Source organism: Pholcus phalangioides, unplaced genomic scaffold, assembly GCF_987345545.1.
Source record: "Pholcus phalangioides strain wild (caught in Gottingen) unplaced genomic scaffold, Ppha-v1.0 ptg000003l_1, whole genome shotgun sequence".
NCBI classification, from domain to species: domain Eukaryota; kingdom Metazoa; phylum Arthropoda; class Arachnida; order Araneae; family Pholcidae; genus Pholcus; species Pholcus phalangioides.
The window spans coordinates 35,227,911-35,255,218 of record NW_028301596.1 but is presented as its reverse complement, the minus strand read 5'-3'; the positions used below and the strand labels follow the sequence as shown (position 1 = coordinate 35,255,218).

Genomic DNA, 27,308 nt, shown 5'->3' with positions numbered 1-27,308 from the left:
GTTTATATAGCAACTTCACTAATCATTTCAAAAACGGCAATTCAGTTGTGATTGAGACTTTAAGACTAATTTGCACTTTCTTCGTGTAACAAGGGAAAACCCTTAAAGTCAATTATGTTTGGATAAAAATGCGATTTAAGCTCCGCCCCTCCCGCGAACGTATCGAAGAGCTTTTCGCTTTTTCTATTGGTTGTCCCCTGAATATTTATGAATATCGTCCGCAGTACGCGCTAAAAACATATTTTATATCCCATAATGCTATTGAATAAGTAAAAACCCATATATTAATAAAAAGGAACTTTCTCGTCACTTTTTAACAACTTTGAAGGAATGTTATGTCCTGCATCACTGGAATCGGCTGAAACGACTATGTTAATCCAAAAACCCCGCTATACTTCAGAAGCGAATGCAAATTAAGATTAAATTATCTTAAATCAAAATGGAATACCAAATGCTCACTTCAATCTTGAAACCACGAAAAGGCACCAAACGTCTCTCATTGGTCAGGAATACCCCCAATAGCTCAGTCAAACGTTTGAGTTGCCATAAACTTTCGCTGTACATATAGGGAGGACGGGTAACATCAAAACAGAACACCGAGTTCCAAATACCGACATTGCGTTTTTAGTTGTCGCGAACAGAGAAACTAAACTAGACAAGCATATCTCTTTTGAATTAATGTATTGAATTTGTATCAAAACAATCTCTGATGATATGCTTCAATACTTTTTCCATTATTGACACATTTTGATTTCAAAATTTGTACATCATATTGGGACTGTCTGAACTGACTGTAATCATACGTTGATTCTACGAGCTATATTTTAATATACGTCTATAATTTCATCATAATTTGTCAAATCTTTATTCCATATCATTAAATATATATACCACTATTAATGATTCAGGCAATTTGAATCGTGAAAAATTTAAAAACGATATAAGTGAATAACACCCGCCGAGGGCGAACCGGTCTTCAAATAAAGGGAGGAAAAATCAATTTTCATTTGAAACATCTACATGACTCGAATGGTTCAATTATTCAACAGCCGATTTGTTTCGTCAATGTATTTCTCTGCTCTCGACGTCTCGTCCCCCCCCCCCCTTTTTTAAGCATGTAACGCAATTTATCTGAAAATGGGTTTCCAGATTTCCATTTAAATTTTGGTTTTTTGGAAACACCCGTATTTATTTTTGCAATATTTTCAAGCATAAAATTCAACAGCCACATATTAGTCGAGAAGTCAAACAAATGAACAATAGTTGTGCAAATCAACAACTTATTTCATGCTGAAATTAAATTTTTCGAGTTCCTTATTTTGCTAATATCGAAAAATTCACACGATTTCCGTTAAGCTTTACCCAACCTTTCACATTCTTGGATCTTTTTACAATGCTCACAGAACTGTACAGAAACTGGTACCGATTATAATTTTCAAATGAACATAGCTGCCAAGCTGAAAGAATAAAAATTTGGGAGAATTTTGTGCGGATACGAATTCCTTGTGAAAACGTAACTGAGCAGATATAAAACAGGTGTAATAATTAAGATTTTCCCCTTACGATCGAGTGAAATCAAAATTTCGAGCGGAAAAAAATTGCTGCCAAATAGGGAAAGTTACTACCTTGACAAATAGTCCAAGAAAAACAGTGCCAGCTACGGCAGTTAACGCAAACACCGCCAATTTCCACACAACAGTAGGTTGAATTATCTATTACTGCACTCCAACCAAAATTACGCCAAGAAAATTATGCGAAGAACGGGACGTATAGTCATCCGAGTGGACACAGGCCTTTTCGATTTTTATTAATCGATAAATGAAGCTTTTCGTTCGACTTCCCCCCCCCCTTTAGGGGGATATAAGCTGATGTCTCAGGAGACGTGGACCACAGTGGAAAAGGTGACTGACACCGCAAATACCGGTTATTAATCCTAAACATGCCAAATAAAAATTACAGAAACTGACGTTACGCACATGACGTAATTTTTACAACGGACTTTCGTGGGAATTTTTTTTTCCTAAAAAAAAGATAGGGATTTTTTTGAAAATGAAAAAAAAATCGGTTAAGAAATTTTTGGGAGTCTAGGGGAATAAAGATGAAGTTCAGGTGCTTCCTAGAAAATCCGGGCCAGTTGGCAGCTATGAAATACGTAATATGAAAGGGGGGAACCTATCACCGAAAAGAAACATTACAATGTTAAGAAGTTAACCAGCAATAAATATACTCCTAGTAAATTAAATTCCACGTAGTAAGAGAAAAAGTAAAACTAATTTCTGTACAATTTTTTTTTATGTAAAATTCAATGACTTATGATTGGAACACATACAAGAGAAATTCAAGCTATTTTCTTTTAGGTTTTTGAGTTAATATAATCATAACTACTTACTATATATTATGTACAATAAAAATGTGGTTTTAGCCAACAGTTTGCTGCCCAATGACTGAAAATGGAGGAATTTTATATTTTTTTATTCAAGATGCAATTCACGATGAGTGGTATGAGTGTATATATTTATATATGCATGAAACTTCTGGATGACGATGAAACCAACTGAAGTATAAAATATTGTAGCTTCCTCCCTTATTCAGCTTCAGCAACATATGGGATGAGGCCAATCAGCTAGAAAAAAAAAAAGAAGTTTCGAAAATTCATGTCTGGGAAATGTGGAATGGGAGGGGGATGATAGGCCTACAGAGAGTCTTTGTCCTTCTCAGATACATCTTCAGCAGCATTCTGCAACAATTGTTCCATGCTCGAAACTTCTGGGAGGATTTGCAAAAACTGTTGTCCAGCAGACTCTTGACCACTTCCCAAAGACGAAGCACTGTCCAATGACACTTCAAGAGCGTTCCCACTGGTTGAACCATCCGATTCAAGGGTCATACCATGAGGAAGGGATAAAACTGCAGTTCCTTGGTCATTAGAGCCAAATGGAATGAGCAAAACTTGCTTTCCGTCAGAGGTTGGAACTTCAAGAAGCGTTGTGCCTGCATACGAGGATGCATTATTCAAATCAAGCTCCATCTCTTGGTCAGATGATCCCACTTGACCCTCAGTCACAATGGCGATAGCATTTTCTGACTGACTCAAACTTACAAGGCTGGAAGTGACTGGTGGATCAGCACAATGTGCCAACATATCTTGATCAGCACTCAGCTTGAGTGAATCAGGTTCATTCTCATGTAATGTATTATCACTGGTATCAAGACTTTTTAGGTGATCAAGCACTTCTTGACCTGTATTCACAGCCATAGACAAATCGGAATCAGAGCTCAAATGAGCTACCATTGCTTCATCAGTATTGGGTTGCAAATTCAAATCAATATCCGAAATCTTCGAATCACTCTCCTCCAGAATAGGATCATCTTGCTTTAGATCTGTCTCAGGGGTGGCAACAGAAACGGGGTCAACCATGCTATCTACATCCATTTTTGCATCACTAATGTCTGTAGAAACAGCAGATGAGCTTTTCTCAACATCTTCGCCTAATTCTTCATTGCAGCCTTCACCTACATCCATATCCTCTTGTTCTGTTTTATCCTGTTCCTTGTCTGCTTCTGAGACTGCATTTTCAACACCAGCCTTTTCTTGTGCCTGCTGTGTTTCTTCTTCTGCCTTGTCACTGCATAAGTTACTAGTATCAAGTACATCTTCTAACTGGTTATTATCAACAGCCTTATCAGCAATACTACTAGAACTCTCATCACTAAGAGAAGCATTCATGCTTTCAGTAATTTTTTCATCCACATTTTCATTTGTACGTTCACTTTCATTTTCCACCATAACTGATAAATTAGTTTCAGTAGGTTTCCTGAAAATAAAAATAACATTAGGTGGTCATTAACTATTTTTATGAAGCACTTCAAAAGGTCATTGAATTTTACTCCCTGAGCAATTGCATAAATGCATCAAATAAAAGAAAGAAAAACTTAGTGAAATCAACAACTTAGTCATGAACAAAAGAAAATAATACATGCCTAAAAAATAGAGTCAATGTTCGTTATAACAACCATGAATTATAGCTACCTTTTTGTTACAATGTGTGACCAGTATAATAAGTTCCAAAACAATTGCATGAGAACCGATGAGGTTTTCATTTGATGGCCAGTATTTTTCTGCTTAAAGAATGAACTGAAAACTTTTTTTTTCTTCTTTTTCATGGCTTAGATACAATAATAATGCAAACAGATCTTTCTACCTGTATTCTAACTTTTTGCAACAGTAGTGTGTAGAGAATCAACTGCCTGTAGGGGGGGCTAACTAGATTCTCTAGCGAGAGCCCAGGATGGACTCCTCCGGCCCTCTCCAGCATGACCCAACTCACACAGGTAAAGGGCTAATATCCCGGAAGAGAAAGCCCAGGCCTTATCCGGTCGGACAGTCAGTGTCTAGTTATACCCTTAGAGATATATAGTGGGTTATAGCAAGTTCATTTTTTTCATGCATGCTATTATTTACCTGACAGCCAGCAGAACTGTCATGATTGGCTATGAACTCTAATTTGGAGATCACAAATTTACTTTTTTTTCCACATATTTTTTTACCTCAATCTCACTTACTCAACGAAAGAACATTTCGGTAATTTCAAAGCACTTTCATAAAGATGTTCTATGATAGCCCTCTAAGGATTTTTTTACAACCGTTTTAGTCTTAATTATTTTAATTCAACAAGTCTGAATTTGGGCTCAAAATTCACAGTGAATGTTAAATATGTTAGGATTATATATAAGAGTTATTTCAACAATTCCAAACTGAAGAAAAATTGGAGAAATTCTTGACAGAAAATATTGGGAATTCTTAAATTTCCTTTGTATTTTTGATTCTGCATAATTTTTTTTTTTGCCAAACCATATAGGTGATTCAGAAGAACATCGCGAAACTGAAAGGGCAATTAAGGCATATGATACCAATCATAAATCACACAGGTGCACAAATGCTATCAGTGGCCGCTACAGAGAGTTGAGTCATGCACTTTTAAAAAGATCCTGAACTCAACAAGCATGAAGTCACAATTCTAACAACATAGATATGTTAGAGGCCAAACATTCCAGAGCACACATTCCAGCATGTACAGATTCATTAGAAATCCCGCAGGGGAATGTGAGCAAGATGCATGTACAGAAATAGTAGTAGCAAGCATGCAGTCCATGTGGAATTTCTAACAAAACAATACATGCCAGAATGTGTGTTAAGGGTGTATGGTTGGCCCCTACTGTATTCATGTCAGAATTTTGACTAAATGCATTCTGAGTTTAGGACTGCTTTAAAAGTGTGTGAAGCAACTACTTGAAGCGGCTGTGGATAGTGTTTGTACACGTGATTTTAAATTGTTATTGCATGCCTGAATTGTCCTTTTTACAGACAAAACTAGCCAACTTTGAAAAAGTTTTGTTTGCAAAAAAAAATTTTTCTTTGTTTTCTCAATTTTTTTTTTTAGGAAAAAAACTTTTTAAGACCACCCCCCCCCCCCCATGTCTCTGAATTACGTAGGAACCGGTAAAGAAACATCTCTACATTCTTACTTGCTGCAGTTCACTTTATATAGCCCAAAAAAAAAAAAAAAGTTGCATAAAAATGGGCAAATTATGCTCTTTCAGGCTTGAAATATTCATTTTGTACCGACATCCATAAGCACAAATTTGAGGCTCAAAAAATTCAAAACAATTTTGAGAAGAGGTGTACCGCATATAGAGCGGTACAAGTTTTTTGAGCCTATATGTATATACCAGAGCAAGATTAGAACACAGATGAACAAAGGGAGTGTTAATGGAACTATGAGGTGGTCTTTCTAAAGGAAGAATGCCGCATTGTCACAAAAGCAAAAAATGTTTCTGATGACAAGCCAAAGATAAGCATTATTTTACCATCCGAATGTGCATTTCCCCATCCATTTAAGTTAATTTTCTATTTGATTTTAATTCCAATATTACTATTAGAATTTTGAAAATTATATTTTTTGGACAACTTTTCAAGAATTTAAAAAAAACCTGTAACAATGCAAATGATTTTCTTAAAACTTTTCCTGAATTTACAAATATCTTGAGTGGCAACGGTTTCTCATCTTCCTTCATGGGATTTAAACTTCACCCACATTTTTTGACTTGCAAAGTCAATTGTCATTGTCTCACACTCTTGTGATACATCCATCTAAAGAATTTTGGGTAGGGTTTTTAATTTCTTATTCTTGTAACTTTTAGTGGATCGCATTTCATGTTGTCGTGTCTTTAAATTTTTGTTTAACTGATATATTTTGTTTTTCACTTTTTGTTTCTCTCAATTTTTCGATTTTCATTCTTCTCATGATTTTGGACTTCCAAATCTTGTTTTGCAAAGAATGTCCGGATGGTAAAATAATGCCCATCTTTGGCTTACCATCATCAGAAACATTTTTTGCTTTTGGAACAATGTGGGGGTTTCCCCCCTTGAGAAAAACCTCCTCATTGTTCCACTGACTCTTTCTTTGTTCATCTTTGTTCTAATCTTGCACTGGTATAATTTCTAGTTAAATGTATACAGCTGCCTTAAGCGTTATACTCTAATTTTATATTTTAAATTTTAATTTCAATTTTTAATTCTGTTTGTTTTCAAAGTTGAGAACATTTTATTTTGTAAATAAATGTATATATATATATATATATAGGTATATTTTTAATTTATTTTACTTACATTATTTTACATAAATTAACAAATTTACATAAAATATACTATTTAAGAAAATGTAGATATGATCCCAAGAAGGATTTTTTACACACTAAATATGCCTGAATAAATTCAATGCGAGAAAACAGAAATGCGATTACAAAAAACAAAAATTAACACTAATTTCATTATTTGCAAAATAACCATTTATTTTTGTAGGTACTGGACTGAGGAAATTCCACATCCATTGCTGATTTAGTTATAAAAACTGAAATAATATTTAGCAAAAATTTCCATCACCAAGAGAAACAAACATGCTTGAACACAATTTAAAAAAAAAGAGCCAAAATTTTAATAATTATGAAAAATGAGCAGTTATTCAATTCAATTAAGTTTTTATAGCTTCACATGTTTACAAATTTTATTAAAAAATAAGCGACATCTGAAGACTTGTCTTGACTGAAAACAAATTTTTGATGAAGTTTCAGTAGCAAGTTTTAATACTTTATTTATACTCAAGAACATAGAAATATTTTATGTTTATAACACAATTTGAAATGTTATGGGTTCTCCTTAGACTTATCTCTCAGAACAGCTACAATTACAACACAAAGATATCATTTTACAATGATTTCGAACTACTTTTCATCTCGTACAAGACATCATATAAAATATAAGAAATGTGGAGGGGGAAATAGCCCTGTGTAAGAAATCTATTTTATTCGGTATGGACATTTATATTAAATCTCTGTGGCCTTATACCACATATAATGTGCTTTGTTTGTTTATACATTGTTAAAAAAGGTGAGAAGATGTGAAGAAACATTCTGAGCGAATGACCCCAAAATCATCGGAAGATAAAAGAAAAAAGCGTAAATTTCTGAAGACCACTGACTTTTTGTGACACTTGCTTGATGTTTTTTGATTTCACATGGGTAATTTTAATAAGTAATGGGTAATGTAATAAGTAATTTTTTGAAACGATTGATGCAAGGAAATTCATCGGGGAATAAGTATCTTTAAAACTGATTAAATATTTTTTTACTTATTAGTACTTAGGTATGTTTTTTTATCACACGTATGTAACTTCAACAAAAGAGGAAATTTTGACCACATGCGCATCACTATATCCAGGACTATTGGCTGCTAAGCTATTTTGCTGAACAATAAGACAAACAACTTCTCTTGTTACCATCAGAGGGTTTGTAAAACTTCCTTAAAAAAACTATTCCCACTATTTCCACATTTACAAAGTGTGATGTCATTTCGAAAGGGGAAAAAAACAGAGGCAAAAGACTGTTTGCCCCACAAGAAATTCCTTAGGGATTGTTTTCAGAAGTAGGGATTCTTTTTAAATAATGTAAGGAATTTTTAGTGACAATTAGGGATTTTGCGATTTTCATAAAAATTTGGGAGATTTAAGAACTTTTCGGGAGGTCAAGAAATGAAGCTAAAATTCAGGAGACTCCCGGAAAATTCGGGAGACTTGGCAGCTATGCTGTATAAAAATACTCAAGGGACCACAGAAATGTATCAATATAAAAGAGTTAGTGTCATAAATGGAATATATTAACACTATGAAAAGTGCACTGGAACCAGAGAAAGTAGAAAGCACGTCATATTGACTGAATCTCAGCAAACACCTTAACACTTTATATCCTGACGGTATTTGAAAGTACAGCTTTAATCAAATGCTTATATCTTTGTAACATGACAACTTTTACTGACGGTATTTACAAGGACACGATGAATGTAGTTCTGACAGCAGGCAGTGGATAACGGATAAAGGCAGAAATCCTTTTTCTTTTTACTATGGGCATTTTATCTTTGCCATGCAGGATTAGGAAGAAGAGGAAGAAGTTTTGCAGTAGAGTTGATTTGCATGTTGTTTATTTGAGTGAATTTAGGGACTAATTACCAGTTTATTGGTGCTATTATTTTCTATTCTTTTCTGTGCTGTACAGGTAAGCATTCCCTACATTTATTTGAAAATTATTATTTCCCTTTCTATCATAGGGTCAAAAAATGTACGCCGTAATGTAAAGTACCACCAAGTAATGAGAGTAATTTTTTCCCCATAATAAAAATTACTTTAACATGGAAAACAAATAATGGGAATGATTTTTTACTGAGGTAATTACACTGAGTCATCGAGATGAGACGAAAAAAGATGTAGTACCTTTGATATTTATCAATGGGCAGAGTGGACAAGACAGACAGGCTACGCTAACTATATGTCAGGGACAGAAAGTCAAAGAAATGGTGGCACCGACTGTTTTTCGTTATGCTTGAAATGACATAAGTCAATGCCTACGTCATTTATAAAGAAATACATGTAGAAATTTCACTATTAGAGCTTCAAAGGAAATTTGGCAATGGGACTCCTAGCATAGTAAAGAGAAGGCTTCCTGCTGTCAGCACCACACCAGAACAGCCAAAGAAGAGAAGGAAGAATAACTTTTCTGTGCCCTAAGACATTAGGAAATAGAATCTGGGAGCTCATTGGCCTACATTTGTTCAGCAGAGGGCAAGATGCAAGATGTGCTCCATTCAAAAGATACAGTCCAAACTTCACTGAAAATGCTCATTTTGCAATGTATTTCTCTGTTGTAATGAACAAAAAAAATTTTTTCAGAAGTATTCATCTCAAGCAGTGTAAATAAAAATGCGCTTGTTTTGAATTTCTTTTCCTTATTACTAGAGCCTGGAAGTTGAGACAAAATGCCATAAATGCCTATTTTCAAACTTTTTGGTAAAAATGCCTTTTTTGAGCCATAAAAACGTGACTCTATTGGAATGGCCAACGATGAATCCAGGTCTCAGCAATATACTCATTAAGTCTACTCCAATAGGCAAAAGTTCAGCTCTGTGAACACCTCGAAACATACCACAGAAACTGAACAGTATAATTTGGACCCACAACTCCTACTAAGTTTAGTTCTTTCAATGGAAGATTACTTGTTTGATGTCATTAGAAATAACTGAAAAATTGTCAGTTATTGATTTACACACGCTTGTCAGAAATTATAATGCATTTGATTATTCCATAAACGTTTGGGACACGCATTTTAACAAATTGACAATTATAAATACAATTTTTATTTTATGAAAAATGCTCTATAAAGATCATTTTTATACTGTTGAAAAAATGTTTTTCCTTTTATGTGGAAAAATTTAAAAAAAAAATCTTTACACCACATTATGCAAAAGTTATACAGAAAAAATGAGTCTACAAACTTTTTGGACAGTGTAATCTTATAATAAACTGGTTATAATACTCTGCACTGCCCAGGCTTTCTTCAATCGCTGGGAGGATTGGAAAAGTGACAAGCCATTATAAAGGCAGAAACTATTATACATATACTGACAGGATTAAAAAAATGGCAAACGACTGTAAAGGTATATACATGTCTGAAACGCATTGGTAGGGAACCACGGTAACAAAAGTAACCATTTCAAAAGTGATTTTTGAGGCAAAGAAACCATTGTTGCCTGACAGTTTTTCGTTCATTTCGGACATTTGCCCATGTCTGACAAACATTTAAAGTAACCTATCACTCAAGTCGGGTCCCATTCTGTATATATGTAAAATTTTGTATGTGTTGACGATCGATCTATATATAAAACTGTAGATGTGTATAACACTCACACACAGAAAATCAATTTTATATATAGATAATATAATAGCGCTATAAACAAACATACAATATGATAATGCTTACAAATTTACCTAACTGACTCTAAATAATAAGAGAGAGCTGAACTATCTTCTGTAGGACGATTCACTGACTCACTAGTGTCTGACTTACTCAGCTGTTTTCTTCATTTGTGTGAATTTGAAAAAGGACCTATCCAATGACACTTGCTTTCGCTTCCTTTGTAGTATTCCCCAGAAATGGGAAATACAGTATACTCTCTGTAACTCGACAAGTGAATAACTCGACTATCCGGATAACTTGACGTCTATTATTTCCTTGGTTGGTCCAATACTAATTTCAATGAAGGGAAAACTCTCTAACTCGACTGCTTGGCTTAACTCCACTTAAGTAGACTACGACTTTTGTCCCTTTACTACGACTGGTTTTTACAATTGCCCATGCTTTACCATTCTATGAATTTTTTGATGTTGTCCGTCGGTACTTTAATAATAATTTGTTTTTTTGTTCTATATGATGGGTCCCTTCTTTGCACTGGTGGGGGGGGGGGGGGGCAAGTGCATGTGAAGAATGAATGTTTGAAGCCTCTTGGCCAGCCTATCATTTTAGTGGCGTTTCCAGGAGAGGTCTTTCTTTTCATGGTCAAAAGAAGTGTGGATGATCCCTAAAGTCTGGTGTGATCTCTATTGGACGTTGAAATTGTCAGCATCCTATCTGCTGTAAGTTTTGATATCGTCTGTTGCGAAGAATGCTTTTGGCAGAACTTGGTTTTATGATTTCTTGGAAAAGGAGTAAAAGAAAAAGAACTAGAGCCTGGTTAGACACTGAATATGTCATTTGGTTATCATTGTGAGTATCGACGGCCGTGAATGAAATGGCTCCACACAAACTTCATACTTAAACTTTAAAATCAAAAGTTGAAGTTTTCAAAAAACTAGAATCAGGAAAAACTCAGTGAACTCGTCGAAGAATATGGAGTTGCACAGAACCCATTTCAACATTTGCTAAAAATGAGGGAAATTTTTTTTTCAGCATTTGAATCTCCTTATGAACCAAGCAGAAAACGCATAAGAAATCAGAATTCAGTGATGTAGAGGAAGCAACTCTTTTGTGGTTCAAATCCCTCAATCCCATTATCAGGACCAATAATTCAAGAGAAAACAAAAAATTTCACAAAAAATCTCAATCAAGGAAATTAGGAATTATCCTAAGTATGAAAACTTTTTACAAAAAATTTGTGAATTTGTGGATGTTAGAATGGACGCAAAAATTTCTATTCGAGATGCAGTTGAACTGATTGATTCTGCATGGAACTCAGGCACGAGTGCCATTATGTTGCAGGGGTGGGAAGTGACTAAGTCCATTTCGGAGCAGCAAAATTCAGGATTTGGAGCAGCAAAATATGGGATTCTGAGCAGATATTTATAAATTGGAGCAGTGAAATTAACAAGAATATTTTCGTTAACCCTCAACCCTTTTCAAAATAAAACTGCACTGTCTTTTGTTATCAAACATCTTTTCGTCAGCTTGATTTTTGGTTTTTGGTGTTTTAGGCTTTTGACACCTTGTTTGAAAGAGCAGCCGTCATAAAATTTTTTGCACCAGTCTATTTAAGATGATTTTTGCTTACTAAGGGCACTATTTGCTGCCTTGAACAGCAGCACTTCAAATGAGCTAAAAAAAATTTTTAAGTTTTAAATTTTTTTATACTTGGAAAGAAATTGTTGCAAAATGGGAGAGAATTTCGGAAGAATCAACTCGATGTTTGGCGATTCAGCACTCATTATCTGGCGAGATTGGCGATCTGATACTCGATATTTGGCGAGATTGACGATTTACCGCTCGTAATTCAGCACATTGGCGATTTAACGCTCGTTATTCGGCAACATTGGCGATTTAACGCTCGTTATTCGGCACCATTGGCGATTTAACGCTCGTTATTCGGCACCATTGGCGATTTAACGCTCGTTATTTTCTAAACTATTTTCTAAAGTTTCTAAACTAACATTTGTAATTCGGCGAACATGCGCTTTTTACTACCGGAATGAAATTTTTTTTTCACGAAACATCGGGATTTAACACAATGACAATCGACTACAGTAATTTCTGCTGCTTCCAGTGACGACTTTTTTTTTAAACAGAAACACTCGAATTTGCACTTTAAAGCTGAAAGGCATTGCAAACCATCTTCAGTTCCACGATCACACGGACAATATCGGGGTTTCGCGATGGAAAGCCCGATCAGGGGCCGATAGTTTAAGGCGATAGTTTAAGTATAGTGGAATAAAACACGCTCTTCTCGTAAAGAAACGTTTCGTGGCTAGCAAGAACACAACATTTTTGGCATCCTTTCCGAAATTCCGGGCATACTGAATCAAAATTCGATATTTGGCGCAGAAAAATGCGAAAATACGCTATTGGAGCAGGATGGCGCAAAATATTAGTATTGGCGCAGAGTTCCCACCCCTGATGTTGGTTTTTGTTCTGAGTCTTTACTGTTATTTCTCCAAAGAAAATTAATTAATTAAAATAAAAAGATTATTTCTCCTAAAGATTCATCCCAGATTAAGTGTGAAGAAAGCATAAATAGCACTATGGGTGATTGTATCGATGATGAATTTGTGACTCTGATCTTGTAACTTCAGGACTTTTAGAAGACGATATTCTAGAATCAATCACCCAAAGCAAGTTCTTCATGTTTCAAAGAAATAGAATCAGAAAGTTCAGATGAATAAGTATCTGCACCATATCTCCATGATGCACTAAAAACTCTATATGTGATACATCACTTCCTACACAGTCAGGAAAAAGCCGAACAATCGCGGTATAAACTGAATAGTGTAGAAAATTTTTTGTTCTCTTCCGAAAGAAAAATAAGCAAATGTACTTGATTATTTTTCACGAGGTAAATTTTTTTTATACATTTTTTGATTTTATTTTAAAACCCCAAATTAAAATTAATGAGAATTAGCATTTTATTTAATACAATTGTTAGAATGTATATAATTACATACACGAAAACGATCGGACAAAAATTTAGAGTGAAACCCCACTAACTCGACATCCGCTTAAGTCAACATGTTTATCGATACTTTTTGGGTGTCGAGTTACCAAGAGTCTACTGTATATATATTGCATTGCCGTTGGACAGATTTGTTGCTCACATATTACTGCAGCATTATTTGGTTGGGTCTTTTTTACAAAATTTTGCACAGATTCCCACCTTATACACATTTCTCTAATCTTATTTGAAGTTAGAAGAGAACTCCTCACTTTTCTCTTCATCAAAGGAGAAACCCCTCCATAAGCTCTTGCTGTTGTGTGCAATGGAGATCCATTGGTTCATCTGTTTTGGTCAACTCCTGTGGCCATGTTGTTCCACTAGTTCTTCAATGTAATTTTCATTTACTTCCAGTTCCATGGTCTTCTCCAAGGACACAATCTCTTAGACAAATGTTGGCTCCAGTTCATGAGCTAGCCCTTCTAAGTCACGTTCAATAACGTTCAATAATGCAATTATCCCCCAGTTTTCACCAAGCAGAATTTAAAGAAAACAAAACTTCAAGCACACATAAGTGTGGTTACAATGTTGCAGAAATTGAGCTTGAGTTAAGAATTAAGGCTAGGAATTAATTAAAATTTTTAGATTAAAAACTAGTTAATCAAAAGTCTTTAATTGATTAATCAAACAAACACAGTCAAGTTTTCTTGAAAATACCTCCTTGGTGATTTGAGAAGTATATGTGATAAGCAAGATCTTTGAAATTAGCTTACATAGCAGTTGTATACAGTGAACTTTGGCTAGGAGTGTTTCGATTAACAAGCAATTCGTATAATCAGCAAAAATTCTGAACAAATTTTGATTTGATTAAGGAACAGAACTTTTGCACTTTGTTTATTTAGTTTCACTTTATCACTGAAGCACTACCTAGCACTGAAGCACTATTTCAGTGATGCTTCGAGATGACTGATGGAACAAACCTTACCCTCCAAGAGTTTTGGAAAAATCATTTTAATATTGTGTACTGCATCAAAATTATTAATATAACCTGGGATGGGGGTCACCATAAGAACCTTTAACTCTGCTTGGAGAAAACGTCTGAGCTGATGGCATTATTGGAAGTGACTGAAAGGTTGGCCCATGACCATTCAGGTGTCAAAGAGGTTGTGTCCTTGGGGAAAACCATGGAACTGGATGTGAATGAGGGGGGCATTTACATATCAGCTCGTAATCAGGAAAAAAATTCTTGAAAAGGTGGCGATTTCTAGAAGGTTTAGTGATTTCTAATGGGAGGGTTATAATGAAAATAAGGAAAATTTTAAAACCTCTTAAATAGTTAAATCAGGTTTTAGAGACTTAAATTCAATATTTATTCACCTTTAATTTGAATTTTGAAATGATAACTTATATTAGGGGTCTTAAATAGCTTTCATATACAGTAAAACCTCAATAAGTCGTCACCTCAAGTTATCGAAAAATTAAGCGGAGTGCCATCAGTTTTAATGTGCAATGTTTTGAAAATCGTATAAATTTAAAGTAATATGAAATTTATTAAAGTATGAATCAAAATAACAATGTTAATAAAATTTACAGATTGCGAAAGAAAAAATAATAGCAATTTTTTATCTTTTTATCTCTTTTATTATTATTGTGGTAAAATGTACTATACACTTTGATTTATATACTAGCAATTTTTAATTTAGACTAACAGAGCAACTGTTAGAATAGGCCCCAAAGCAGAATATTTAGCACTGTTCTGCAACGAGCCCTCCTGACTGGAAATGTTCTGTAGTATAAACTTCCATACATGTAATAGTGCTTTTTTGCACTTTTTCTTAAATTCTTCCAAATTGTTCTGCAGTAGCGCTAATTGTTCTGCGATGTACGTCGCAGATTTTGGCGCATTCTGCTTTGGGGAGAATAGGTAGCTTTCCTTCGTAATAGAAAATCTCTATTGCACATTAATTTTACATATACAATTAATTTTACAAACTATTTGTTATATACGTATCGGTTTTGAAAATAATACTATGATACGTTCAAGGGAATTTCACTCAAGCATAATTTTTTTTACATACACGACAAGCATTTTCAATATTCTAAGTACTCTTAAAATAAAGATTAAACTAATATATTTGGAAAAAAATTTAAATTTAATTTGAATGCAGACGTGCCAACTTTTGAAATCCAGAGATCCTCCCGGGAGGTACCATCCCCCCCCCGACACTCATAGACTCGATCAAAAAAAAAGTTCATAAAAAAAAAAAATGAAAACAATTATTTTAATAAATTAAGAAAAAGTTACATTCTTCCCCCCAAGGCAGGTTCTGCATTGCCCCTGAGAAGAATATAATTCCACATCAGTCTTTCCATGCAGAATAAAGAAATTACATCTACATACTGTTCATAAAGTATAAGTGTTTCCTTCCGTGGATGCTATCAGTGATTGATAATCTTGGGTATATGAATTCTTAAAAGCTTTATATTTAGCTGTATATAGCTTAAAGTTTTATATTTTCTTTCTGAAGATGTTTAATCGGAGGAAACAATTTAAAAAAATTCAAATTACAAAGCTACGGACGAAAAAAAGCATGTTTACCGCACAGCTGTTAATGGAATATAATAACGATTATACAGGAATTTTGGCAACCAAGGTCATGCCCCTGATAAATGATTGCCGATAAACGCTACGAAAACGAAGTCGCGTCTTTGCCAGTTGCTTAAATGCGGTCACAGAGACCTTTTTTTTACGGCTGCTTGATGGAAATGACTACGGCTATCATCTATGGGTTTTTTTCCCTAACGGCAACAGTAATCATTGACGACAACATGAAAGCTCGCGTAAAATCTAATTTTCTGCCAAAATCCGGAGAAATTTTAACAAACGAACGCCCAATCGTGTACCCTAGATGACTGCACGACACAAAGCTTTACGCCTCGCCTGGGCCCGACAACACCGACATTGGACTGTTGAGGACTGGAAACACGTTGCCTGGTCTGACGAGTCTCGGTTCCAATTGCTTCGAGCTGATGGACGTGTACAGGTATGGAGACAACCTCATGAATCCATGGACCCTACATGCCAACAGGGGACTGTTCAAGCTGGTGGAGGTTCTGTGATGGTATGGGGCGTGTGCAGTTGGCGTGATATGGGACCCCTGATACGTCTAGACGTCTAGATACAATTCTGACAGGTGACAGGTACGTAAGCATCCTGTATGATCACCTGCACCCATTCATGTCCATTGCGCATTCAGCAGGACAATGTGACACCCCATACGTCCAGAATTGCTACAAAGTGGCTCCAGGAACACTCTTCTGACTTCAGACACTTCCGCTGGCCACCTAAATCCCCAGACATGAACATTATTGAACATATCTGGGATGCCTTGCAACGTGCTGTTCAAAAGAGATCTCCACCCCCTCTTACTCCTACGGATTTAAGGATAGCCCTGCAGGATTCATGGTGTCAATTACCTCCAGCACTACTTCAGACATTAGTCGAGTCCATGGCACGTCGTGTTGCGGCACTTCTGCGTGCTCGCGGGGGCCCTGCACGATATTAGGCAGGTGACCATAAATTTTTTTCAAGAGGGACCCATTTTCACCAAAAGGGACCCAGATTTTTTGAATACCCTGGGTTCCCGGACCCAGATAAATTAGACAGCATTTCTGTATATAGCTTTAATTTTCGAAGCAATGGTTAGTGTTTTGCAATTGCACATTCAAAATTAACTCTTGCACAATAACTCCACTACAACCAGCATTCAAATCTAGCTAATGATGGGCAAATGTGCACAAGTTGTTTTGAAGGTTGGATTCTCGGAAACAAATAACCTTAATCTTTCCTTCCTTAAAAGTTTTTCGGCAAGAAAAACGTGATTTAACTTTAGGGGAGACATAGGATGCTCTATAGCAGGGATCTGTTAAGGATTCAACAGAACAAAGAAAAATATACATTCATTATAGGCCAACTTTTGCATAGAAAAACTTCATTATATATGAAAATTTTTAATATTTGTGTGTTATAAGCGGGTCCGACTGTATTTTTATCATATTTTAAAAAAAAATACAGTAAAACCTTGTTAAGTCGTCACTCTGGTTGTCATTTTTCTTCAGACCTGTCCAGCTTTTATAGACAGCAATGTTATTAAACCCTTGTTTACTTGTCGCTAATTTCTAACAGATGATTTCTATGGCTTCCTTTAAAAAAATAATAGCTTGTTAACAGCATTGCCGTATGCTTAGAAGTCATCATAAAAGCCTTATGTACCAAAACGGCACAGTTTAAGTAACGGAAATTAACGCTGGGGAAGTTCATTTGCAGACTAAAATTTTTGAAATATTAGGGACTGTTCAAGCTAGACATGATTTCTGCATGGGCCCCACTAATTAATGGCTTCAAATTTTAACAAATTGTCTTTGTTGAAAGACCAAACACTTTTTCCAAAATGAGGTCTTATGTGTACTTTTCTCTATCCAGGGCAGCCTCCCCACGTTCCTCAAAGTAGACTGTGTTCGAGATTACCTTACAGTTAGTATGTGAAAGAGTACCATGATAAATTTTACCAAGATTACCTTGTAGTTGTTTCATGAACTACTGATAAATAATTAAAACACTAAAATTAAATTTCATGTGTATGTGTAAAATTAATGTGCAGTAGTTCCGTTGTGAAGAAAAGCTAACTATTCTAACAGTTGCTCTGATTGGTCTAAAATAAAAATTACTAGTATAAACCAAAGTGTGCAGTACATTTTAACACAATCAGTTAAGCAACAGGAGCTCTAAAAAGGTAAAAATTTCAATTTTTTTCTTCTGCAACCTATAAATTTTAATAATATATTGTAATTTTAATTCATATTTTAATAAATGTTATATTACTTTGAATTTATACAATTTGTTATACCCAATGTCACACAATTAAAATGATGCACTTCGCTTAAGTCGTCACTCTGCTTAAGCCGTTATAATTTTTCGATAACATGAGGTGAAGACTTCATGAGGTTTTACTGTATTAATTTATGTGTAAAATAATAAAAATAAGAACCTTATACTACGTCCTATTACATCCAAAAATGTTAAAAACAAAAAAAATCTTATTTGAAATGGCTTGAAATATTAAAAGTATTCAATCCAAATTGAGATATCCTGTTACAGAGCACACAATTAGTAAATTTAATAGAGCGTGAAAATAGTTTTTAGTTGGCCCCAAAGCAGACTGCCGAAATCTGTGACATACATCATAGAACAATTAGTGCTACTGCAGAACAATCTGGAAGAATTTTTAGAAAGGTGTAGAAAACACTGTTATGGGAATTTTCACTACAGAATTATTTCCAGTCAGCTGAGGGTTCGTTGCAGATTAACGCAAAACATTCTGCTTTGGGGTTGGTTGGTATCTTCTGAGGAATTTTTAAAATTTAAAAATTGAAGTGTAACAACACACATACACATTTTTGCTTAATTAATTTTAACTGATATTATTTGAGTTTATGCTTATAATTTTCATTCAAAGTTGTCAGCATTTGTACAATTAAGAAAAAGGAAACTAATGTTCATAAATTTTGTCATCAATAAACATGTTATTGTATAGTCTTTCAACGGGTAGAGATTTAACATCTTTAGCTTTTAAAACAGTGCAGATTTTTGTTTTTCCTGATCGCAACAGGTGTTCACTGCCATCTGCCAAGTGATCCAAAAGTTTATCAGAAAAAATAAACATTAAATGGATTGAAAAGCTTTGTCAATGCAGTTTTCACAGAAATAGAGGAAAGTTAACTTTTTTAAATAACAAGAAATTTCAAAGTAAGAATAGTTACTTTTGGTACAAACAGAACACTTACTAGCCATTCATCACAGCTGCGGAGGGCAAATTAGTCTGAACAAAGGGTGTATGGTGAATATACATCCCGCATTTTACGGGTCAAGACCATCATTTTCTATTGTATTTGTTTTTGGGGGGCGACTGCTCCCACTGTGATCTGTGACGAATTCATTTCAGAGCCATCTATGAGTAGTGAATGTAACTATTTTGATTAATTTCTTTGTTGTTAAAGAAATTCCCATGACTTTGTGAAAGAATACAAGATATTACCCGGATACAATAAATGTTAAGATTGGATTTGATTTCTAACTGTTTAACCCTTTATATCCTGAATTAATTTTACCAGTAACTTTTTAGTTCTATTTTTGCATTATTAGATAAGGTTTGGTGCAGAATAATGCTAGGAAAGAGTAAAATACTTTTTAGTGTTTTAGTGATTAATTACACATCTGATACTTAGAAATACTGACAGGAATATGGGTAATATGTAATAACTAGAGCCCGGAAGTTCAGGCACTAAAAATGTCCAAAATAGGTAGGCAAAAAAACCCCAGCTAAAAATACCTAAAATAGGCACTAAAAAGAGGCATTTATAATTTTTAGAAGGAAAATAAAATAACTGAAAACTAAGGTATTAAGGGTCCAAAAACTAGCTGAAAAATTGGTTGTACTTAATCCATTTATTGTTTTATAATTTATAATAACTGCATTATTATCCAAGTTGAATTGATTTCAACGCCAAAATAAAATGCTAGACTCTCATGGCTGCTTCTATTCCGCCTTGTGTGAGCCATGACGTCAATTTATGACCTCAGTCCGCTGTTCATGACAGCAGTGCAATGCCTGAGTGAGACATGTTATGTGAAGCATGTGGAGAAACAAAAATTTCTAATTTTCCTATGCTTTTCTAACACAGGCTGTGTTTGTCTGAAACAAAATCATTAACATCTAACATCATCAGGTCAAAGCAAAGTTAATGCAAGGCAACACCAATCTCAGATCACTTGTTTGGGCCTAAATGTGACTTGGGGGGGGGGGGCGTCTTTCTGATGGTAAATTAACACTGAGATTTGGAAAATTTTAAAAACAGCAATTCCTTTGAAGTTCTCAATGCTCTATCCAAGTTTTACAGATTATGGTCTCTGAAATTCACTAATAAACTTAAAACTATATTAAAATTTCACAACTTTGAACAAATGCATAAGAGCATTATCTTGCTGGGAAAAAAACCCAGTTCTGCCCCCCCCCTAAAATTGAACCAAAACAAACAATAATTTTCTAGTGTATCTATGTATTTCTGTGCATCCTATCTCTTATCTAGGATTACTAAAGATGTGTGTCCATTGAATGTGGAGGTAGCCCATACCATCACAGAACCTCCACCCTGATATCTGCTGAAGTATGAGTGAAGCTTTTCCCTAAAATGGTGACAATGATTTGTATATGTACTAGGACCATCTAAGTTCCATTCCTTTTTGTCGCTGAAAATAAAATTGATCCATTTGTCACCATAAGCTACATCGTTTCCACTGTAACCTCTCGAAAAGTGGTGTGCAGACATGCCAATTTTTGGAATCCGGAGATTCACCTGAGGGGGGGGGGGGGTAGGTATGAAATAGGTTTTCACCACGTTGAACAAATGCATAAGAGGCATAAGAGCATTATCTCTTTCTTTCTCTCTGGAAAAAAATTCTTATCTTCTCCTCCCGGCACTCATAGACTCCATCAAAAAAAAAAATCACAAAAAAAAAAAAAAATTTTTTTTAATCAATTAAGACAAAGTTCCATTATTCCCCCAAGGCAGGTTCTGCATTGCCCCTGAGCAGAATATAATTCCATGTCAGTCTTTCCATGCAGAATAGAGAAATCACATTTACATACTGTTCATAAAACAGAAGTGTTTCTTTTCGTGAATGCTATCAGTGATTGATAATCTTGCTCTGAAAGGGCTAGTTGACAGTTCATATGAACCATAAAACCAGTTTTTTTTAATTTTTCTTAAAGCCGTATCTGTCGACATATTCAAACCATAGGTCAGAGCAAGTACACAAACAAGCATCACCTGGGTAGACAACATTCTTTTTATCAATCTGTCATCCTGCAAAGTTATATATCGAAGTCTTCATGACATGATTTTGGATGGTAAGGCATCTTATTGGCTAAAATGCAATAAATTATGTTTTTGCAACAATTTAAAGTCTTTGAAAAATATTCAATCGGATTACTTTGCAAGTTCAATCTCAAAATTTTGTTAATCTCGTTCACAGAAAGCTGGGTCGCTTTTGCTGTCTTGAAAACGAAAGATTCTCTTGGACCTTATTCCATCTTACTGAATTTATAATTTTCAAGCCTTGTCGATGGTAATGCGTTTCAAATTTGCATATATTCAACAGTTTTCATAAACTTTTGGGATGCATAATTTTAACAAATTAATTAGAAATGCAGTTTTTATTATTTTATGAAAATATATATTTTTTTTATTATTTATATTTATTATTATTTTTATTATTTATATTTATTATTATTTTTATTATTTATATTTATTATTATTTTTATTATTTATATTTATTATTATTTTTATTATTTATATTTATTATTATTTTTATTATTTATATTTATTATTATTTTTATTATTTATATTTATTATTATTTTTATTATTTATATTTATTATTATTTTTATTATTTATATTTATTATTATTTTTATTATTTATATTTATTATTATTTTTATTATTTATATTTATTATTATTATTTTTATTATTTATATTTATTATTATTTTTATTTATTTATTATTTATATTTTATTATATTTATATTTATTAAAAAATGATTTTCCTTTTCAGTGAAAAATTTGCATTTCATTAGACCATGTGCTACAAAAGTTATACCAAAAAAACAAGAGCATATAAATTTTGGGACAGTGTATTGTATTATATATTGTATTACTGTGTTCTATTATATATTGTATTACTGTGTTCTATTATATATTGTATTACTGTGTTCTATTATATATTGTATTACTGTGTTCTAGTATATATTGTATTACTGTGTTCTATTATTCATTGAATGTCACTTTTATACGAATGAATAATTGTGGATCAAATTATCAGAGTTTCCTTTATTTCGTATGGGGAGAGTTTGATTTGCTATACAAGTGTTTTGGATAACAAGCACGTTCACAGAAGGAATTAAGCTTGTCAGCCAATGTTCCACTGTACTAAGAATTTTTCACTTTTACATAGGAACAGCTGCTTTCAGATTAGGTTCCATAACATAAACATCACCATTTTTGGTGATACCCACAAAAGCACCCATTATCAAGTATGACTAGTTTAAATAAGATTCACTACAAGTTCAACATGCTTGTAATGCAAGGTTTAAGCTAGATAAAAAAATGTCTATAGCAAAAAAAGCTAAAATGGGAGAAAAGGCTTTAGTAAAATGCTGCAATGCTAATGATTTATTTTTGGATGCCTTCTCATTTCGTACCTCATGTACGCATTTTTGCAAAAGTGGCTACTACTACTTTCGCATTCTAAGTTTTTCTTTCACATTTTGCGAAAAATGCAACTGTAGCTTAAACCCTGTTGTAATGATGTAAATTTCAGTAAATTAGAGCACATTCACTTTCAGAGAAAATCTTAATACTCACAAAGACTGGCTATCACAATCATGTGACGCAAACTGATCTTCATCATCAAAGCCTTGGCTACAAGCACTGCAGATCAACTGAATGAGTTCACCCTCAGATATCTTTTCGGTATCCTCAGTTTTTTCATCAGCATTCACAATTTCTGTAGTTGCTTGGGGTTCCAAAGTAACACTTTTCGGAGCTACTGGTTCAGGTATTACAACTTTTTTCACTTCTGAAAGAGATAAGGTGGAAAAACATTTCTCTTGTAAATTAATTATTTTTATGCTGCAATACAAGTCTAAATTTCCTTTATTCAAAAACTCCAATATTAAATTAGTTAATTTAAGATTAGATTCATTCACTTGAAGCTTTTCAAACCCTCAGAAAATAAAAATCATGACTGGCACTTGAAATTTTACATGTGTGGTTACTAAACTGGAGTTTAAGGACAATGCATAATTTTAGAATTTATATCAGGTTATCTATCAATAACAAAGACAGTAACTATGTCCTGGAAAAATTGAAATAAAATATTCTTGACCTGTTTTTTTTGTGGAAAAAAATGCTAAAAATTTGGCACCTAAAAAATTGTTCTGGTACCTAGATCTTTTGCAGTTTTCAAACCCTGTCATACGTTTTATATTAGGTGATTGCCCTTTAAATTACACATGAAACCAGACTTCTTGTCGTCAATACTGTTCTGGAGTAACAGGAATAGATAAAAATTCAAAGTCAGGAGAATATGGTGGCTATTAAAGAATTTCTTATTTCAACTTCAATTTTATTGTTTTACGACATGCAATTTTTTGTTATGATCAGAGCCCGGATGTTGATGGCTTGTGCATTTTTCAATACTTTTTCACTTTTAGGGCATTTTTTTCACATTTTAAGGAATTTTTGGGCATTTTTAGGATATTTTTTACTTTTGAAATTTTATTTTAATAAAAAGTAGGCTAAAAAAATTTTTAAACAGAAAACATTACTTTCATGAGCTTATATTTTCTTTTATAGATGACAAAGTTTATATAGAATCAATTCCAGGTAAATTTAGTATTCATTAAAAATTTCAAGAACTGGCCACATTTAACCAAACCATGACTGAAAGTGAACAAGAAATTCTGATCCAACATGGGATGGTGAGAGAGAGCAATTTTCATTATATAAAAGAAAACACATGGTATAAGTACTTGCATGTACTACAGGGGGAATTTTGAAATCTGCAAATTTGTGTTGAATGATTTTGATCCGCAAGAATGCTGCATGCAGTAAAGATACCTTACACTTTGTTTTGCCTTGAGAATATATTGAAGAACTGATGACATATATAAGATCAATCTTAAGTATTCTAGAGGAGGTTTCTGTCCTTCAGTCCTTGCAGAAAAATATATAGCTTATTGATACTATGTATAAATAAAGTGAGTGTGCTAAAAGTGGGATAGGCAAATTTGCTAACATGAGATTTGAAGAAATTAATTGGGGAGGAGAGGGGGGGGGGGGAAACGAACTTATTTGCCTGTAAACATTATTTTTGATGTCTTAACAAGAATGTCTGAAATCGAAGAGAAATTAACACTGAGTAGATCAGACACACCCCCCCCCTCCAAATATTCCCAGTAACATCTGTTGATGTTGAGAAGTTTATCCTGTCTTTTCAAAAATTTGATAAAATGTTGAGAATGAATGATTTTCTCAAGTGCGCGCACACAATAGATACTATAAGATTATTTATTTTCTTTCACCTGCTACCCAGGGATTCTTGAATTACTGGAAGGATAGAAAAAATGACAAGCCATTGTAAATAGAGGCATATGCATGTCTAAAACGTATTGTTAGGGAACCACTGTAACAAAAGTAAACATTCCGAAAGTGATTGTTGAGTTCCAGAAACTATTGTTGTCCAATAGTTTTGCCTATTTTGGGCATTTGCCCTGCTCTGAGAAACTTTTAAAGCAGCCTATCATTCAATCCGGGCCCCATTTGGTATAGATGCAAAATTTGACGACGATTAATCTAGAATTGCAGATTTGTATATAGAACAGACAGAAAATCAATTATGTACACAGGTATATTTTAATTGAAATATTATAATACTTCTCTTAAGTTACACTAATTTGTTTGCAATAAAGAAAATATAAAAATACACTTGTTTTTCATTTTTAGTCTATGAATCAAATTAGTTACTGAGTAGTAACACTGATTTAAGTTTAGTTATCTTGGGTAAAATTATTTACTTTATTTTCAATTTATTTATTTCTATTTTATTTCAATTACATACACCATTCTTGCATGTAATTGAAATAAAATTAATTTTGCTCATTATGTCAATTGAACATGTATTAATCGGAAACCTGTGTTTAACAGGGAAAAAATCATGGTCCTTTGCGATTCCATTTAAGACAGGTTTCACTGCATTAAAGAATCAATTTGAGCATTATAGTTACCGGTGATACATATAGCAAATTATTTAATGGACTGTTATTGAAGCTTTCTTTCAATTAATTCATTTTTAAACATAAGCTATCTAAATGGTTAATGAAGATGTACATTGTAGTATATATAAACATTAAAAAAAATCACTTCTTACCTGCTTTAAGAGCTGCTGCTTCATGGATTCGCATATGTGCTTCAAGCAACTTCTCCTTGATGAAAACTAGATTTGAAACAAGAAATTAAAAATTATTTTGAACTAAAACATTGCTATTTGATATATTCATGATTCATATGCATATATGACAACACACTACTTTGTGAAAAACTTTTCTGGGGAACATCAATCGAAGGAGTCATCATAATTTTAGCTTTTTCAAATTTGAGCTTTTCCACCAAGATTTTTTAAAAAAGAAATTATTTAATTAAAATTAATTAATTTTTTATTTATTTATATATATATATATTTTTTTTAACAGCAAACTCCTCCCCAACTTACTCAGTCTCAGATGATTATAAATTATAAATAGCATTTCAAAATTTAAGTGGAAAAGAATGCTATAGCAGGGTTCCCAGCAAAATCTGCTTGATTATTTCCCTGACCAAAACTCCAGAAGAAATGCAGTAGAACCTGTGAAATCTATATTCTTCAGGACCTAAGTGATTCCAAATTAGGGAATCTTCCGGATCGTGGATCAATTTGTTAATTTCCCAAGTTTTCATATCGTCGCGGTTCATGCAAAATGTCAGTTCATGCAAAAATTTCTTAATTTTTTAATGCCACTTAAAAACTTCTTTGCATGTGTTTCTGTGCATGTTCTGTATTATGTGTTCTATATAGTGACATATTTGTTTATAATGACATATTTGTCTTTCTATTGGTCAGAAACATGGCATTTTTATATAACACAGAAACACATGTGAAGAAACTTTTAGTGGTATAAAAAAAGAATTTTGACATGACATTTTGCACAAAAGGTGTTTGTAATTGTTTATTTCTCTTCTACTGCTGCCAGTCATTGGATTTATAACCCAGTCACATGGCAGTAACAAAGGACTACTAACTCAATTACGCAGGGCAGTTTAGCTAAACAGGACTAAAATATGCTCTTTAAAATAATATCTCGGATCCCTCTGGTTAAGAGCTTATCACTCACAATAAAATATGATAAATGAAAATAATATAATAGTTATGATTGTACAAAGCCATGTTATTCCTCTTTCAAATGATACTAAACACTAAGAGATCATGAAATAATATAATGCATTGAAACATTAAGATATGCAGTTGGCCGCAGGGTTTAAGCTAGATAAAAAATTCATTTTGCAAAAAATCAAAAATGGGGAGAAAAGCTTTAGCAAAATGCTACAATGCTAATGTAATGATTGATGGTTGGATGTCTACTCATTCCGTACCTCCTGTATGCATTTTTGCAAAAGTAGCTACTTCTTTCACATTAAGATTTTCTTTCGCATTTTGCAAAAAATGAGACTGTAGCTTAAAACCCTGGTTGGCCGACGTGAAGTACGGCATACTGTGATTTAATTGTACATACTAGGTACATAAGACAGCACTGAGGGATTAATGCATTGATACGTCTCTTTGAGCACTTTGATTCATATTTCTCATTAAAAAAATTAATATAGCAATATGTGCACAGTAACAGATAATTCAGATTTCAAACCATAATTTCTAATTTACATTTCAATACTAGTTATCTGTAGAATATATATATTTATTTATTCTTTAGCACTTGTTTTTCATAAGCATTGCTCAAATTCGAAAAATAATGCTGAAAATTATTGGGGTTTTTTTGTGAATATTATAAAAAATGATAGATGTTTTAATTCAATATTCCTCAAACAATATTCATGCTGGCGTTTAGCGTTCTAGGTTTTTCAACTCTCTCTCTTATACTAAGAGTTATGTTGCCATTAGCAGCTTACACCTGCCACATCACTTGACATTTACAATATGTTTCACAATAATCATGGTAATTCAGTAGGTGATCACAGAAAATAATAAAAATAATAAAGCGTTGGACAAGTTTTAAAACACTTAGGTTAACCGCACAGTACCAAGAAATGAATTAAGAAAAGTTATTTTGATCGAAGCTGACT

At 33.5% G+C, this 27,308-nt stretch overlaps 1 protein-coding gene across 1 annotated transcript in view; it reads right to left on the bottom strand.

Annotated features, from left to right (window-relative positions):
• Positions 1-2,456: 2,456 nt before the first annotated feature.
• LOC149088465 (uncharacterized) overlaps positions 2,457-27,308 on the bottom strand; it is a 51,959-nt gene continuing 27,107 nt past the window's right edge. Inside the window, exons 17-19 of the mRNA XM_089247566.1 lie at positions 25,345-25,410; positions 22,779-22,992; positions 2,457-3,815 (exon numbers count right to left, since the gene is read on the bottom strand). Coding sequence (XP_089103692.1) covers positions 2,693-3,815; positions 22,779-22,992; positions 25,345-25,410 — 1,403 coding nt within the window. The 3' untranslated portion in view covers positions 2,457-2,692. The remainder of the gene's footprint in view (positions 3,816-22,778; positions 22,993-25,344; positions 25,411-27,308) is intronic.